This window comes from Stigmatopora argus, chromosome 2 (genome assembly GCF_051989625.1).
Source record: "Stigmatopora argus isolate UIUO_Sarg chromosome 2, RoL_Sarg_1.0, whole genome shotgun sequence".
In the NCBI taxonomy this organism is placed as follows: domain Eukaryota; kingdom Metazoa; phylum Chordata; class Actinopteri; order Syngnathiformes; family Syngnathidae; genus Stigmatopora; species Stigmatopora argus.
In genome coordinates, this window is record NC_135388.1 from 14,596,072 (window position 1) to 14,612,926 (window position 16,855).

Sequence of the window (16,855 nt, forward strand, 5' to 3'; positions counted from 1 at the left end):
ACACAGGCCAGGGGAAAACGTGCAAACACCACACAGTTGGACCGAGCTGGATTTGAACCCAGGAGACCAGGGTTGTGAGGCCAACGCGCTAACCATTCAGGCGCCGGGTTGCCCTTTGTGCAAACCATTAAACTTCACATCTGTTGCAATAAAAATAAATGTAGTTTGCGGTATGTCCTTCAATGCATTGGTTGTCTTAGAAAGGCAAAATTAGTTGCAGAAGACCTGTCCTGTGCTATGGCCCCGTGAAGAAACTAGGCAACATCTGCAAATAAATCATCAAGGTTGAGCGTCAAACTTGCACAGCTATAACTCTTCAAGGGTTATTATTGTGAGTGCATTTTTGTTCCAATCGATCGAGCATATTTTAGTGTCACCTATGAGAATTCTGCTGAATTGAGTGTCACCTGGGCTAAGCCATGCAGATGATGAAAGTTGTCAACAGTGATTTAAAGGGTTTCTTTAATTCATGAACACTCCGAAAATGATATAAATCAGTGAGTCCACCAACATGAGAGATGATCTGCACATTTTAAGTCTTCCCACTTGATGCCCAAATTAAAGTGAAACATGACACTAATCCACTTATATATTAGTAGGAGTCGGCATGATTTTACTTTTGCACATTTAATCACATAGTTACAGTGACCCCGGCAACAGTTACGATGACTTTTGAGTTGTACAAATGTTGAATAGTTTCAACCTTGAGATGAGGCAGTTCATTCTTTACAGTATTTTTATATTATCAAATGTATTATGTGCAAATAAATACATAGAAAACATTTTTTATGCTTTTTAAATCGCCAGCTCTAAATACAAAAAAACATCAATTCATAGCGACACTAGAGAATTTTACTTGTGGAGTAGACATTGAAATCAAAGTCTGCTTTCACGTATACACTTTAAAAGTGCCCTCTGGGACGACCTTTAGCTTTATGTTTGGGATTTTTTTTATCTGTCTATCAGAATTTGTTGATAGACAGAACCCAAAAGATGAAAACTGCCAAATATTGTATATGAAGTGAAACTCAAGAGATAAAGACTGTGTTAAACATTTGTTGGAAGTGTAAGTAGATGTAGTATCCCTAAATAAGAAACACTGTTAAAAAGCAAAGATGCATGAATGTGATCACTGTTTTATTTACTGCCTTCATACTATTCAGTCATTTAACAACCCAAACTGGCTCCCGTTCATCCAAAATCTTCCTAAATTTCTTAACCTCTTCAAAAAATATATGCAAACTGATGGCCATTAAAGGTGAAAAGCATTCTTTCACACTGAATATCCATACACCTGAATTACAAAGGTTAACTGCCGTGGTATGATTGAAATCAAGTTTTGGAATCCAACTTAACAGAATTCTAAAAGGATCATGACCAATGTTCCCTCTAAGCTGCGCACGTGCGCATTTGCGCACTACTCTCGTCTTCTCTGCGCACAGCAAATCATATGGAGCGCACAAAATAAAATCCCTTTTTTTTTTATCTGTGAAGCCGACGCGCGAACCACTCATCCACCGGGCCACCCATTCATAGATATTAATCATTACATTTTATTATTACTAAATCATTTATGTGTAGTAGACATACACCTGCTTGTGGCAGGTGTAATACTGGTGTGTGCCCATAGCGAGCAATGATGTTGCTCACACTGGTACTCAGTGTGCTCAGGGAGATTGTCTTCCTGCCCAGACAAACAAAAAATTAGAGGGAACATTGATCATGACTTATGTTAATGAATAAATACATGATTTACAGAACGTGATACAACTGCCACACTGTCCGCTTCATTCCAAGGGGAAAGTGAAAACATCATCCCTAAAATCTAAAGGAACAAAACACCTGACAAATCTGTAAATTGTTCAGACCAAAGTGCTTAATGTTTTGTCAAAACAAAACCAAAAATTTAGATATATATATAAATATACATATAAAACATACAAAGATCAGCATGGCAGACTTGAATTTTTTTTTAGATCATTCATTTGGAACCTGGCTGATTAGATCAGAATCTAAATAAATGTCACCCCCAGGTCTTCTTAAAATGTATGAGAGTACATTTAATATTTTCAATATCCATGTCCTAAAATATACCAGAGTACTTTTAAATTTTTCAATAACAAGCGAGCAATGATAGCTGTTCATCAACACATGCACACTTGCACTCAAATCTTTGTTTGGCTTCCAACTTGTGCACAGCTTTACCAGGTGGGCATCATGTCAGGGAACCAGACGCGGCCAAGATGCTTCGACACCTCCCAGTGGATGTCATCCAGCCCATAGCGGTGATCTGGAACCAGGACTTCCTCCATGATTGATAACTGGGTCAGTCTGTGTCCACACATTTTGACGAACTCCACAAAGGCGCTGCAGGAAACTTCACACTCACCCAAGCCAATTGCTGACAACTGCGTGCAACGCTGCGCTATGCGGATTAGCTCCTCATCTAATGGCCGTAGCCCATTAGCGCACACCACCAACTCGACCAGCCGAGGGCAGGTGAGCCCAACACGGCCCAGTACGTCCTTACTGACCGAGCGGCCAAAATACAGATGCGTGACAGGAAGTTCATCACGGAAGAAAGGGCCAAACTCATCCTCGTAGAGGAAGAAATACATGACCAGGTTGAATTTTGGCGAGTGACGCACCATGGCATCCCAGCTGCTTTTCTTGATTGTATGGAATTGCTGACCTGGATTTTCACTCACTACGTCGATGCGCAGGTGCTCCAAATGCACGTGCTTTTCTGACGAGAGCGCAATAAGCAGTTCATCACTCAACAAATGGTAGTTCAGAGCCAATTCTCTCAGACCGTGGCACTGATCTGCCACACACAGGATGCCTGAAAGAGGAGCAAATGGCACAGCAAAATAAGGATACCATTGTTATGCAGTATAGTCAGGAGTTGGGTAACAAAATGTTATTGCCTCACAAAGTTTAAGTACTTTTTTATACATAGTCCAACATTGAGCCTTTTGAGTCATGACTTGACAGAGCCAATACTGGCCCAGTATATTTATGGCTATGTTACAACTTTTTTCCCTAAGATATTACACATTAATAAACAAAATTGAATAGCTTTCAGCTAAACTATTTTTTGGAAAGCTCCTCTTTGAATAGTTTCAAGTAGCAAAATATTGTCTGCTTTTTTTACTTTGGATATGATGTTTTATTCATTCAACATGATCTTTTGGGAAGTTGGTGCACACTGCTTTTCTAATTTTTAATAAAATAGGGACATGTTTTTACGACACATTAGAAGAATAATCAGGTTATTTTGTGATACGCTGATTGTGGTGATATCGAAAACGAAAAGGTGAAGGCTCTGCGACTATACAACGGGGACACACGTGTTCTCTACAAGGTTGCGTTGATTTTACCATGTTCATTAAAGAGATTTGTATCATCCCCATCAGGCCAGCGTCTGTAGGAGCTTGGCAGCCCAACAAAATGGTATAATGGCCTCAGGCCATCACTAATGTCGAGCCCTGTTATATTTGCTAAAGGTTCAGACAGAATTGATTTTGTCTAGATGGATTGCTGCCCCAACTTTGCATACCAATAGCGACAATTGTTCTAGATCAATCGAACAGTAACGATAATGTATCACCAGGCCACATGCCCCAATTTGTTCTTGTTGTCAGTACCTGCAGGTGACACATGAGGACAACTGCTCATTTTTAGCAGTTTCAGCGTGTCACTGTTATTGGCCACAAGTACTTTGAGGGAGGGGTCATCTACAGGCGTGTCATCAATCTTCAGAGAGGACAATGACTTGGAGTTCACAAAAACCACCGTCAAGGCTGATATGAAGTGAGACTGTTGAAATGTCACAATAAAAGAAAAAATGAGTCCACTTTTATAGGAAACAATACCATGTCATTGTTGTCTTTTTTGTTTTGTTTCACTATTGTGGAAATCTGAAAAGTCTTATTGTTGAAATATAAAAGCCTATAAAAATGTGTTTTGGCCGTATAAATGAATGGGTACATATGCCATTCATAACATATGAGCACAACTGTTCACTTCCCCTCATATCTAGTATTTCTACAATTCGAAACACCATAAGTCCATAATCAGAGAACAAATTCAGTGAATTTGCAGAAGGTATAAACCAGTGGTCTCCAAACTATTCCACAAAGGGCCGCAGTAGGTGCGGGTTTTCATGCCAACCCATAAAGAGGACACCTTTTCACCAATCTGGTGTCCTACAAGTGCAATCAGTGGATTGCAGTCAGGTGCTTCTTGTTTTCTGCTGAAATCTCATTGGTCAAACTGTTTATGCTAGACCGGTTGGAACAAAAACCTGCACCCACACCGGCCCTCGGGGACCGGTTTGGTGACCCCTGGTATAAACATACATATGGGAGAAAATGACCACAGTCTAAGCGGCTTGTGTCCGGGGGAAAAAACTGACATGGGTTGAGCCAATACGCATTGCAAAATTGCCTCATAACGGCAAGTGTTAAAATGGCCCTCAATAGTCTCTGTGTGACAAAGAACACACATTTTCCAGTGTCCTATAACATCTCCTGCAAAAAGAATAACAATGCCACCGTTGCAAAATTTTGGCTATGGGGCAATCCACTGACCTTAGGCAGCTCCATGAAGCTGGGCCGAGCTGTGGAGATGAGGCCTAGTGTTTTCAGAGAACAGTTTACAAGCTGAGAAAGTATGTTGCATGCCGCTTCTGCGGACTCTCTACTGCTGTCCACCTGGACAGAATAAAACAAATACTTGAAATAAAAACGTAAATTGCACATTGTCAACAGCATCTGGTCTCCTCTCACAGCCGGAAAATACCTTGAAGCTGACATACTGCAAGTGGTTGGCGTGTCTTTTGATGATTTGTTTAATGAGGTCAGGGTGCGTGGCCTTCAGGTAGGAGCTAGCTGGCTGGTTCAATTCAAACTCAAAGCACCGCCACAACTCAGGCATGTGAAAAGCATGGTTCCAGCACCTGCAGACCTGCATTCATACAAATTGCATTTTAGTCATGGTCCAAACCACCCATTAATTAAACCATTCAGGAGAGTCAAATGATTTTTTTCAACACCGTTATCATAGGGATGCTTTGCAAAGCAAAGCTCCCAAAAGGTAAAATTGTTCTTTTACCCCATACACCATTCCAACTTAGACATTCTGCAAACATTCATGAAAAACATTTTCCTTTTCAACTACACCCAAAATGGTTGCAGCAACAAAAAAGGCATATTTCATTTCCATCGGCAAAAACAGTTGCAATTTTAATTTATAAATGTATCTAGTTGAACTTCTACTTATGAAATGAATTTGTTCCAAGTAGAGTTTGTAAGTAGAAAATGGCGTAATCTGTTACAAGGTCCCCAACCCTACCACCAACGCCCATTAAAAATTATAACCTTTTGTATGAAATATGGGCGGAAGAAAAAGAAAAAAATAATAATTATGTATTTAGCCATGAAAATGAATGAGCCAAACAACTGCTTCATTTCAAGTATTTTTCACTGAGTATGCTAAATTTTGCACTGTTACAATGTGTACCTGAGAAGCATAAGCTCTATCCAGCAGAGGCAGGTATTGGAGGATGTGGAGAAGAACCTCTTGGGGAAGATGTTCCCAGGGGGCCACTCTTTCCTCAAGATCTGCTTCACACCTCTGCTTGCAAGACCGCTTGAAAGATCCACTGCTGGTGCCACCCCCATCCACCTGCTTAGTTCCCTGGACACGTTTCATCCTGGGAAATACATAGATTGAGAAGGTAATGGTGATTATGTAAAGAGTCTTGATCACCAAATTTGTTATCACACTGTATTGATGTATTTTACATTATTTAAAAATACATATTTAAACATTCTTCATTCGAATTTCAGACACTCTAAATTGCCCCTATGTATGAGTGTGAGCGTGAATGGTTGTTTGTCTCCTTGTGCCCTGCGATTGGCTGGCCACCAACTCAGGGTGTCCCCCGCCTCTGGCCCCAAGTCAGCTGGGATAGGGTCCAGCACCCCCACGACCCTAGTGAGGATAAAGCGGTTCAGAAAATGAGATGAGAACATAAGTTGTCAACAACATAAATACGTAGTTGACTTAAAAATCTAAATTATTTGACATAGTTAATAGTTTTTAAGTAAGTAAATAACTACTTTCAGTGTTGTTAACTTGTTCATGAAGGTGAAATTCATCAAATAATATAAACACGTTTGAGGAAAGGTAATAACTAACTATGACTAATTAGTTTTTTTTGTCTTTTAAGTAATTTCCCCCCAAAAAGGAAAAGCATATAAAGGGTTGATACAAAAAACAAAAAAAATATCGATATTTATAAGGTCTCATTTCATTCATAATGATCACATTGAGTTAGTGGACACGCCTCCTTGTCTCACAACAAACACAAGCCTCTTATGACTGATTCATAAACTTACACTTATCAAACATGTATTCTAAGAAAAGATAAACTAACATTGCTTGCATTCCTTGTGTCATGTCTTGTATTAGGTCAAATGTCCCACCGGTCATTTCCTTACATCACAAACAGGAGTTAGCTCAGAGTTTAGCCAAACCACGATTAGATTAGCTAGCACGTTTTCGAGAATGTCGGGCCACGATTTAAACGATCTAGTGAAACGCGTCCAAGTTTTTTTCCTTTATAAGTTGTCAAATGTCTTTGTCTTACCTGATATTAACTCAGGCAGCTTTTTTTGTTTACAAAAAGCTAGCAGTGAGCGTCAACCGGGACCTACACAACAAAACTGCGTTCGAGCTGCTCCGCTCAAACACATTGGACCATAAAATGGCACAGTTGGTTCAGAGATCGGTAAATATCAGCCAAGAAGAGAAGAGTTGTGATTTCTCGTCGTGATTTCGTCTCGGAACGCGTGACCCAGATTCGTCCTCCGTGCTGCTTTAGTAGTTTTGTCAGTCAGCTAAAGATGGCGTTTATGTAATGCAGGCAAGCATCGAGGAGCTGATCTCCTGCGAGAGCCGAGCTGTTTGTGAAAGGATTCAACAAGGGGCGCTATTTCTCCCAAACTAAATTCGCATAGATAATTGCTATACGCTACTTTAGTAGTTTCATTCCCTTTTTTTCACCATGATCAGTCACTGAGTTAGAAAAAAAACCCTTAAATATGTTTTTCCAACTCGAAAGGCTATACATTTTGCTACATTGCATTTCTGTCAACCCCATGTCTATTGATATGACATGCACAAAATACAGAAATATACTTTAATGTAAATGATAGTAGGAGTAGTTAGTATTTATTCATTTTCTGAATATATCCTCACAAAGGTCACGGGGGTGCTGGAACCTATCCCAGGTAACTATGGGCACAAAGTGGGGGACACCCTGAATTGGTGGCCACCCAATCACAACGCATTTGCTGTGGTAAAAGAATGTTTGCAATTACTGATATGCTTCAAAAACTGGCATTTATAATACCTCATTATAACTGAGCGAATAGAACACTCAAATTGTCAACTTAAACAGGACCTTCAATTCAAATACCACAAATTGATAGTTTTAACCGATGGTTAAAATAAATTAGTACAAAATAGAGATATTCAAAAATACCAATGTAGTTGCTGAGTAGCTAAAAATGTCTTCATTCAAGTTGCGTAGATTTAATGTGTCTAAAAGTCAAATGTGTCAATGTTTTTCAGTCTGTTCATGTAAAAATGTGCTGTACATTTTCAGTGTAAGGCAAGTTTGTCGCTATAAAATCCTCGGGTGTCCACAATCAGAAGCCTTGTGTTTAAAATTGCCAAAGGGCACATAGCACCAACTGCATTTCAATATTTGTAGATTTTTTTTAATGCAGTAAAGGGAATTCAGACCAGAGTGAATATTCAGTTTCACATTTATTAATTGGGATTTTTGCAGAATGAGCAATGATTCGCACTGGAATGTATGTGCAAAGCGATAATGAGGTACAAAATTTTGTATACATACTATACAAAACAGCACAGGAACAATATAAGTGTGTTTCTCTCTCTCTCTTTTCTTTTGATTATTAATGCTTGAATGCTGCTCAAAGTATAAATGCTCAGCATGTCTCATTTCCACTACATTCAGGTTAAAAAGAAGTTCACAATGCATTGATGACCCAACTAATGTTATATTAACCTACTGGTAATTACTTGATTTGTCAATGTCACTAATTTGAGTAAACTACTGCTGGTATAAGGCTTATGGTAATAGTTGCGCGCTATGACGTTGTTCAAATATTTCTCTCAGAAGCAAAAAGAAAACAAAACTGATGTAGCAACAGTTGCCTTTGATGTCGTGTGTGCCCTACAGCTTTCAGATATATATTTTCTTTTTGACAGTCAAGGAGGAGGTACATATTTTAAATTCTCTGCTGCTGGAATAAGCTCCAGCACCCCCAAGAGCAATAGAAGAGAAAATTAATGAATAATATTTGCCGATCCTCCCAGTGACAATAAAGGGAATTGTGATTCTAGTTGTATGGTTCACTTACAGGGCAATCCATTTTGACAATTCAGAGTGCAACAAAATACATAAAAATTTATGTAATTCATCCAAATTTAGAGTGAACTTAAGGTGAAGACAGAACTGCATTATTCAAATAAATATCCTGTTCTTTTAGAATCAATGTAGTTGTTTTATTTTCATACAAATACCCTCTGGTGCTAAATTACAGTAATAGACAAAACAATCTCTACATACATGAAGTCTGTTTTTGACAGTGGTGCACACATTGTTCAGTTATTTCTCCTTATCAATAAAAATAAAGCAATATCACCTTCCCTTTTTGAATATGTGGTGTTGAACACAAAACAAATGACTGATGTTGGATGTCATTTCAATTTTGATCCCTTAACCAAAGAGCATCGTGTATAGCAAAATACAGTAGATCCATTTCATATTATGCCAGATTTGTACTACATGCATTCTATACCTTGTGGAAAACAATGTAAATTAGAGAAATGGCAAAGATAGAGAGAATTTAGTTTTGCTAATTGTTTAGTTAATAAAAACTTGTCTTTTGCAGAGTTAATTTTGTTAGTTCATTTTGCGGTCAGCAAAGAATTGAATCAAAAGAATGAAAGCAACACTATCGGCATCAAATACCAGATAAAACACTGACTAATGATGCATTTATATTACAACAACCAAGGCAGAATAAAAACAGTAGAAATACTCTATTCATATCCGAGACCAGACCTTATGTTGTATGTATTTCAATTTCATATCCAACACTTTGCATGTTCGATTAATGAGAGTATTACAGGTGATTTCTAACCCTGTTATGACAATTTCTTCCAAAAGAACAGTTTGCAACAAAACTTAGGAATTATGACGTACAGTGATGCTCCAGATGTGTGAAGGGTTAAGGAGTTCGTATCTGTATATTTTTGATTAAATAAGGGACCAGTCACTTGGCTTTGGAGTAGTGAAATATTCAGCTTGTTTAATTACATGCCACACTCACAGAACATGCTCTCCAACATACATCCTCTTGCCTGAAACACATCGCTGTTTGGGTGATTGCTGCAGCCTCCATCAGAGACCTGAGCGAATCCTTTGTCCTTACCCAACTTTGTTTTGGTTCTTTCTTGTGAGAAGTGTGACGGCCAGAGCTCACGTGTGTTCACTGATGTCAGTCAACTGTCTCTTTGTGGGGGAGTCATTTATTCTTTGAGCAGCACAGTGTGAGTGGACAGGCACCCCACCAGGCAGACACACCACTTTAGTATCATTGAAGGTGTTGTGGCATAAGTGGCATCCTTTTTTTGTAGAAACAGCAATAGGCTTCTTTGTTTCTTTTAACTGAATGAGGGGAAAAAAGTTAGTAAGTGGTCTGCGTTGCAGCAATAAAAGTCTTCTAAAAAACTATAGAAGAGATATTTATTGAAATGTGATACTGCTACACCAAATATGGCGGGCAATATATATATATATATTTAACCTAATACATTCCTACGCATGAGTGTATGCAATGAACATATTACCTTGTCATGCAGTAGTTGAAGGTGTTCAGAGTGGGCAAGCCCAAGGGCAATCTGGGACGTACGGGAGGCATGCATACTAGCCCTTATGGTCCGGCTGAGAAAGGGTCGAAGCAGCTGCAGTGACCAGCCATCTGGCAGCGCCTTCAGTACATGGACCGGATCAAACAACTCTCCATGACGATTCAGAAGATCAACTGCTGCCATTTCCAGATCGCCACTGTTACTGCACAGTGCTGATGGGGATTTCCCCATGGCGGTGTTTTCAAGATAAATCTCCAGGAGGCGATGGAAAAGCTTTTGTCGGTAAGTAGAATCACGACTAGACGAGGTCCAAATACAAAAAGACTCTGCAGCTTTAATGTCTCTGAGCTTGTGCACTAAGATATGGAGTGCTTTATCATGGTCCTCCAGTTTTCCATATAGAATTGCATGCTCCAGCAGCAATTGTTCACAGTTGTCCATCTTATCTTAAAAAAAAAAAAAAAAAAAAGAACAGAACAGAAGCATTAAACCAACATGCAACGATAGTATGGAACAAAAATAATCTAGAGAAAGTCTTGTATAGCAACATCATTTGTAAGGGTAGCATAATATGGAATAATTTTTTTCAGGGTGGCACTAACGAGACAAATGTCCATTTCAGTACCAGATGGCTTTTAATCCAAAAATCTCACCTAAAAGATACTGAGCTCTGTATAGCTCTGACACCCTGAGTAGAGACTGAAGCTTCTCTCTGCTTTTTCTGAGCTGCTCTTCCTTGGTTGGAGACTCTGATAGTAAAAATAAGACCCTCTCGAGGTATAAGACAGCCAAGTGTGTGTGGAATTGCTCTTCCTATAGAAAAAAAACAACAACAACAGCAAGTGCAATTTAACAATATGAAGTCCAGTACAGGAAATATTGTATTTCAAGGGTATCTTTCTAATTAAAAAGACAATTACAGAAAACAATATGATCAACACATGTTACTTTTACTCTCTCAGTCAACGTTACATAAGGATTCTAAAAGTTGTACCTGAATTTTTAGTTCTAGTACCAGATGTTCCAAATAAAGAAGAAGAGCCTCCTTGTGCTTTTCCATGTAAGTGATGACATCTTTGGGTTTAAAGGTCGACTCGGCTTCATCGACAGACCTGTTTGTGAAGATGTGGACAGCTGTCTACAGAGAAAAAAAAGGAATGCCAGCGTTACCATTGTGCAGTACTCAGACGGCGTTATACGAAATATAAAAGGCAGTTATAATGGAAAGGTGAATTTGGGAATGAGAAACAGGATACTCAGTGGCAACATTAGGTAGACAATCTAATAAAAATCCAGTACAAGTCAGTACAACTTAGATGAGATACATATCTGTCTGTTACAAAATCATAATACTACACAATATTCAAACTTAAATCAGATAACAACTGGGATGTTGACCTACAGTGGGATTTTTGTGTAAGGCCCAGTCTGCATACTTCCACACAAGGTCTTGATCAGCAGTGTGGCAAAGAAAATCTATAATGTACTCAAAGAGATCAGGTCTTGTAGAATCCTCCAGTTCCTTGTCTACAACACGAATCCACATCTGGGCGGAGAAAGAGAAGAAAAAGAAAAGTGCATAAAGAATTCTGTCTTCTCATATTAGGCTAATGCCACAAATCTGAGTGGGTTTACCTGAAGTGCTGCCAGATCCTGACCATTAGAATGGTAAAGCAGCCCAAGTGCAAAATACCTGGGATGAAAAGGAATGAAAGAGGGCAGCTGAATTAAGATCTTACATTTACATTCATCCAAAATATTGAATGATTGATGTTGACTGAAGCACTACTAGGTAGGACTGACAGAAATACTTGAAACTTTGCTATTAAATTCCTCTATGTCACTCTGCAGTTAAGTCAGGTATACATAAAAATTGAAAAAGAAAAAAATCACAGAGTGCAACTCAGGTGATCCATTTCATCAGTTTTTGTCTGTTTAAAAATGGCATCACTTACAGGATGTAAAACAAAACGTGCAAGGTATACACACTTGTGATGTTTTTCCAGCCACGGGACACAGTCTGCTAGAAGGCAGGCGTTGTCTGATACTAGAAGATCTAAGAGGCTCTCATGATCCTGTTCTGCGTACAACTTTAACAATGCAGTGTCCACATCCTCTCTGCAACCGTTAGCTACATGTGTGCTTCGAACCTGCAACAGGACGAGCATAAAAGTGTATATAAAAAGAGGGACAGGTTAATGACAAAAAATAGAACCAGTAAATGGTTAAGAAAAAAATCAATTAAAAAATTATAAGACTAACTCATTCCCTGCCCTTTTCGGCTGTTGATGTCCAATTCATTTTAACTGTGAGAGCTAGGAACGAATTATAGCGGCCAACCTCCCAGTCGGTTTAGATTTGACTTATATTGCCGTCAATAGCAGTGAATGAGTTAAATAAAGAAAAATAATTATAATTAAAAGAAAATGGTGTTTTACATTTTACCTCTGTCAAATAACTGATCAGGAATTTCTTGCATTTCAATATTTTTTCCTGATCACCTTGTGCCAAGTGGTTGAGATCTGCAAACTCATGAAGAGGTGGGTGGCAGCGAGTGAATGAAGATGAAACTGGCAGTAGTAGTGGGTAGAGAGAAATCAGCTCACGCACATCCAGCTGACCTTTCCTGTAGAGGACAGGAAACAATTTTAGGAATGAGGTGGAAGACAACACAAAGCCACTGACACTGAACCTCATAAAAACAGAGCAAAAATATACCTGAAATGTTCTTTTGCTTCCACAAATTGAAGTTGACCAAAATGTATGAAGCCTGCCTGCTGCAAGATTCTTGTGTGCAAAACCTGTGTAAAGATATAGAAATATTTTTTTTTTAAATTTAATAATAGTTGAAACACTGCCCTTTGTTTTTGTTAGCACAAAAGGATGACCATGGTTATGTATATATACAAACATATGTATATATACACACATATATATACATATACACATACATATATACATATATACACACATATACACACATATACACACATATACACATATATCCACATAAACACATATATACACAGATCCACATATATACACACATTTATACATATACATACATATATACACATTTATACATATATACACATTTATACATATATAAATACATTTAAGATAGACTGTTTATTACCAGGAACTTTTCTTTAGGAATATTTATTTCTGCTCCCTCTAGGAGAACAAGTGCCTCCTCCACTCGGTGGCTGGCCAATAAATCCTGGATCTGTCCCTCCAGCGGTAAGGGCACTAGGACGTAGACAGCTTTGGTGGACGCGACAAGGACCTTGCCTAAAAACACCAAACACTCATAACTAGACCAGAAACCCATTCCTCTACACATTCTCCATCAGCCTGATCAGACACCATATGGACGTCACAAAAACGAACATTAAAAAGAGCCAAAGTACCTTCAAAGTCTTGCAGGATGTTTCCGTCCCTGAATGAAAGTGTCTGTTTCAGCTGTTGATCCAACATGCTGTGAATGGTGATGAAGCTGTCATCCAAGGCCACTACATACGGGAAGCACACAGCCGCGCCGATGACGCTCTCAGACCAGTTGACGGGCGGCCGTTGAGAAGCCCCTTCCGCGTTAGCAAACATTCCTATCGGGAAATGGTTGGTGGAGATGGTTAAGACGTGGCAAATTTTATGGAAGATGACTCACTAAAGGTAACACGCCATTGCTGGATTGGTTAGTAATTAGTGTGTGACTTAAAGAAAAGTTACTCAACTGGTAGTTTTTACCCACTTTGTATTACACATTATTGTCACATTATTACTTTAGTATATCTTAACTGTACAGAATAATGGCCGTAATAAGTAGAAGCAGGCCCAAAATTCCTTAAAAGTGATGGATTACTTTAGAACAGGGGTAGGGAACCTATGGCTCGGGAGCCATACGTGGCTCTCCTGATGGGTGCATGTGGCTCTTCGCTAACCTGTGAGGTAAAATATGTTTTTAAACCACTGGTGCCGAGTCCCGAATGCACCAATAGGAGCGTCACGTCGGCACTATGGCACTGACAGTACCTCTAACTTTAATCATCTTTTTTTAAATTATATTTTTATTAGACTGTTCTGCATGCATATTTTCATTGGTTAGCAACTGCGCAACAGTGCTGTCAAAATAATTCATTTAGTACTTTAAATGTGGTAAAATGACCCCCAAAAAGTCAATCTCATTTTCACATTTTTACACTAAAATTCTGAGTATGGCTCTCAAAGAAATAAAATCTGAAAATAGGAATTGTTTATGGCTCTCTGTGTCAAAAAAGTTCCCGACCCCTGCTTTAGTATATCTTAACTGTACAGAATAATGGCCGTACTAAGTAGAAACAGGCCCAAAATATCTTAAAAAGTGTGTTTTGATGGACTCATTCAGATTTTTGTGTGAGAGGTGATAGTATTCTTAAAATAGATTAAATATAAACAAAATATACTTGTCAAAACTAACACAATTACAGGCCCAAAAAAGATAATTATTAAATCTGGCTAAAATGGTCTAGCTTGACACTTACCAAGACCACCTGGTGCCGCCAAAAGGAACTCCTCCCGGGCAATCCTCTTTACAATGGGTTTCCGCTCTCCACTGTTGTAAGGGAAAAGATCTTGGGCGGCTTCTGTCTTGTAGTTTAGGATCATGTACTGCTTCGCCAATGCCAGGCACAGGAAGTAACCATCGAGACTGACAGCACAAGGTTGCTCTGGTGTGCTCACTTCTTTGACCAGCTGCACCCGGTCCTCATAAACCATGTAAATTTGCACTGTCCTACGCTTTAAGGAAAGGACGCCCATTTCCACGCCGAATGGATCGTCATTCACAGGATTCTCATTAAGGCAGAACGTCGTCACACCCCTAATCCTGACGCCGCCACCGGACGCTGATGGCACATTTTCTAGAGTGACCATGTCGACGAGAAAAACGACTCCATCGCAAAGCACTATGAGACGCTCCAGAGCTGAGGCAGCCCGCAGTTCAGCCACTGGCTTCTTAAGGCCCAAGTATTTGTGAAATAGTTTCTGAGCTGAGTAATTTAGTCTCCCTTTGGTGGATGTAACCTCGTTCAGCAGGAAGTGATGGATGAAGCAGTCGTTGGTTCCCACATACAAGTGTTTTCCACAACATTCTATACATTCAATGTTGATACGAGCCTTATCGCCCATTAGGAGATCCCTCTCCACAGCAGGGAGAAGCTCGAAGGCCTTCACGCTCATCTTGGCCAAGGCATCGATGCTAAAAGAAACAAGAATGGTAGAAATCAGTTCATCTGTTCAGAAATAATGTGTGTTGAAACATACTTAATTATGTTTGATTCGCCAGTCTTTTGTTGCGTGATAGAGAAATGGCAGTTTTTCTCATTCTGATATTTCAAATTGATTAAAACAACAAGTTCATCAGTGGTTAGTACGTCAGCCTCACAGTTCTGAGATCGAGTTTTAGATCCCAGTTCCGGACCTTTCCTGTGTAGAGTTTGCATGTTCTCCCTGAGCTAGCTCTCATGGGTTTTCTCCAGGTAGGTACTTTGCTTTACTACCACATCTCAAAAACATGGGGTAGGCTGGTTGAACACTTTAAATTGCCACTAGGTATGATCGTGCGCATGATTGGTTGTCCGTCTCCCTGTGCCCTGCAATTGGCTGGCCACCAATTCAGGATGTCCCCTGCCTGGTGCCCAAAGTCAGCTGGGATAGGCTCCAGCACCCCCTGAGGGTAAGTGGTACAGAAAATGAATGATTAAATATTAGTGATAGGGGTGTGGCAATACATCGTGATACTTTTTGGCATTTTCTCGTGCTCAGCCAGCCAATACCAAACCACAATATGATTCAGATTCAACAGAAGAACAGAAATTAAACGTGTTATGAGCAATATTGGAATACTATGGCAGTAGTACATGCACGTGACATACTGCACGAACTCCTACCAGGGTAGTCTCGTGTAAAAATGATGTATTCTGTCACTCCAGTACGACATTCTCCTGTTATCTTTTAAAATGTTCATTGTTTTACACATTCACTAAAGAAGATCTATCTCGGGGTGTTTAGTATAGAACAAAAAAACAATAGCTACGCCCTGGTTAGTGCTAACCTATGCCAATGCTAGCTCACCTGTCAAATCCATGGAGGCTACAATCGCTGAGGGTATATTTGTTAACATTGTTGAAAGGTAATAGTAGACAGTTTGACATGTCCAAGTTATGAATTAATGTGTACATATTTTATTTTTCAGTGAATTTATTGAAGCTAAACTTACCCCGGCTAGCAACCTTATTTTCACTGGTCTTGGCGTTATGCTTAAAATCAAGCAATTTGGCGAATAAAAATTGTAGGCATTTACGGTGGCACTTACATTGAAATGCAGTTTTCAATCGGCCTTTCGTTCCTTAAGATCGCTGTACTGCAACTACTCCTTGCCCAGTTTCCTTCATTCTTGCCGGGTTAGTGAGCAGAACGCTGACCGAGACACACTGGGGAGCATTGGTTCGACTCATATGCAGATCACCACGAAATATAAGGACTGACAAACATCAAAATATCTCCATAACGATTTGACATGTAATAAGGAACCTACAGGAATATTTCATGTATCTATGTGTGGTGCTGCTGGCCTCGGTGGTTTAACTTGCCCAGCAGTAAACGCCGCCCATACTACCGTATCCGACTTTAGCCTAATGCTGGCAATTGAAAGGTTACGTTCAAGAATACTGTATATTTCATAATTTGTTGATAAATGAATTCGAAAAGCACAAATCCTAGTAAGATTTGATACAATGCTTCCTCACCATTATTATTAGTAGTAATATTGTTATTATCTGTCTACATTAATCTTTCAAGAGAGTCAACCTGCAGGCTGAGTAGCGCAACATCAAAGTGTTCT

At 39.3% G+C, this 16,855-nt stretch overlaps 2 protein-coding genes across 2 annotated transcripts; both read right to left on the reverse strand.

Annotated features, from left to right (window-relative positions):
- Positions 1–1,120: 1,120 nt before the first annotated feature.
- Positions 1,121–6,977, reverse strand: LOC144064659 (F-box/LRR-repeat protein 3-like). Its single transcript, XM_077587356.1, has 6 exons — positions 6,656–6,977; positions 5,524–5,716; positions 4,804–4,968; positions 4,593–4,715; positions 3,648–3,819; positions 1,121–2,842 (listed from the first exon to the last, which is right to left on the reverse strand). The coding sequence occupies exons 2-6, from the start codon at positions 5,713–5,715 to the stop codon at positions 2,202–2,204; spliced, it is 1,293 nt and encodes a 430-aa protein (XP_077443482.1). The 5' UTR covers position 5,716; positions 6,656–6,977; the 3' UTR covers positions 1,121–2,201.
- Positions 6,978–9,460: 2,483 nt separating this feature from the next.
- Positions 9,461–16,849, reverse strand: tgfbrap1 (transforming growth factor, beta receptor associated protein 1). The gene is made up of 13 exons (XM_077626178.1): positions 16,328–16,849; positions 14,496–15,211; positions 13,386–13,580; positions 13,112–13,266; positions 12,694–12,776; positions 12,421–12,601; positions 11,965–12,125; positions 11,611–11,668; positions 11,378–11,521; positions 10,970–11,113; positions 10,629–10,788; positions 9,955–10,421; positions 9,461–9,772 (listed from the first exon to the last, which is right to left on the reverse strand). Exons 2-13 carry the CDS (start codon positions 15,190–15,192, stop codon positions 9,584–9,586), a joined length of 2,634 nt encoding a protein of 877 aa, XP_077482304.1. The 5' UTR covers positions 15,193–15,211; positions 16,328–16,849; the 3' UTR covers positions 9,461–9,583.
- Positions 16,850–16,855: the final 6 nt, after the last annotated feature.

Bases quoted from the DNA above. Each gene is read 5' to 3' on its own strand.
- LOC144064659 (XM_077587356.1), bottom strand. From the start codon at position 5,715: ATGAAACGTGTCCAGGGAACTAAGCAGGTGGATGGGGGTGGCACCAGC. The intron at 4,716-4,803 runs GTATTTTCCGGC...TATTCTGTCCAG, and splicing joins TGCAGTATGTCAGCTTCAAG to GTGGACAGCAGTAGAGAGTC. The intron at 3,820-4,592 runs GTCAGTGGATTG...ACATTTCAACAG, and splicing joins GCTTCATGGAGCTGCCTAAG to TCTCACTTCATATCAGCCTT.
- tgfbrap1 (XM_077626178.1), bottom strand. From the start codon at position 15,192: ATGAGCGTGAAGGCCTTCGAGCTTCTCCCTGCTGTGGAGAGGGATCTC. The intron at 13,581-14,495 runs GTAAGTGTCAAG...ATTTCCCGATAG, and splicing joins GGCGGCACCAGGTGGTCTTG to GAATGTTTGCTAACGCGGAA. The intron at 11,669-11,964 runs GTGTGTATACCT...TTTTCATCCCAG, and splicing joins TGGCTGGAAAAACATCACAA to GTATTTTGCACTTGGGCTGC.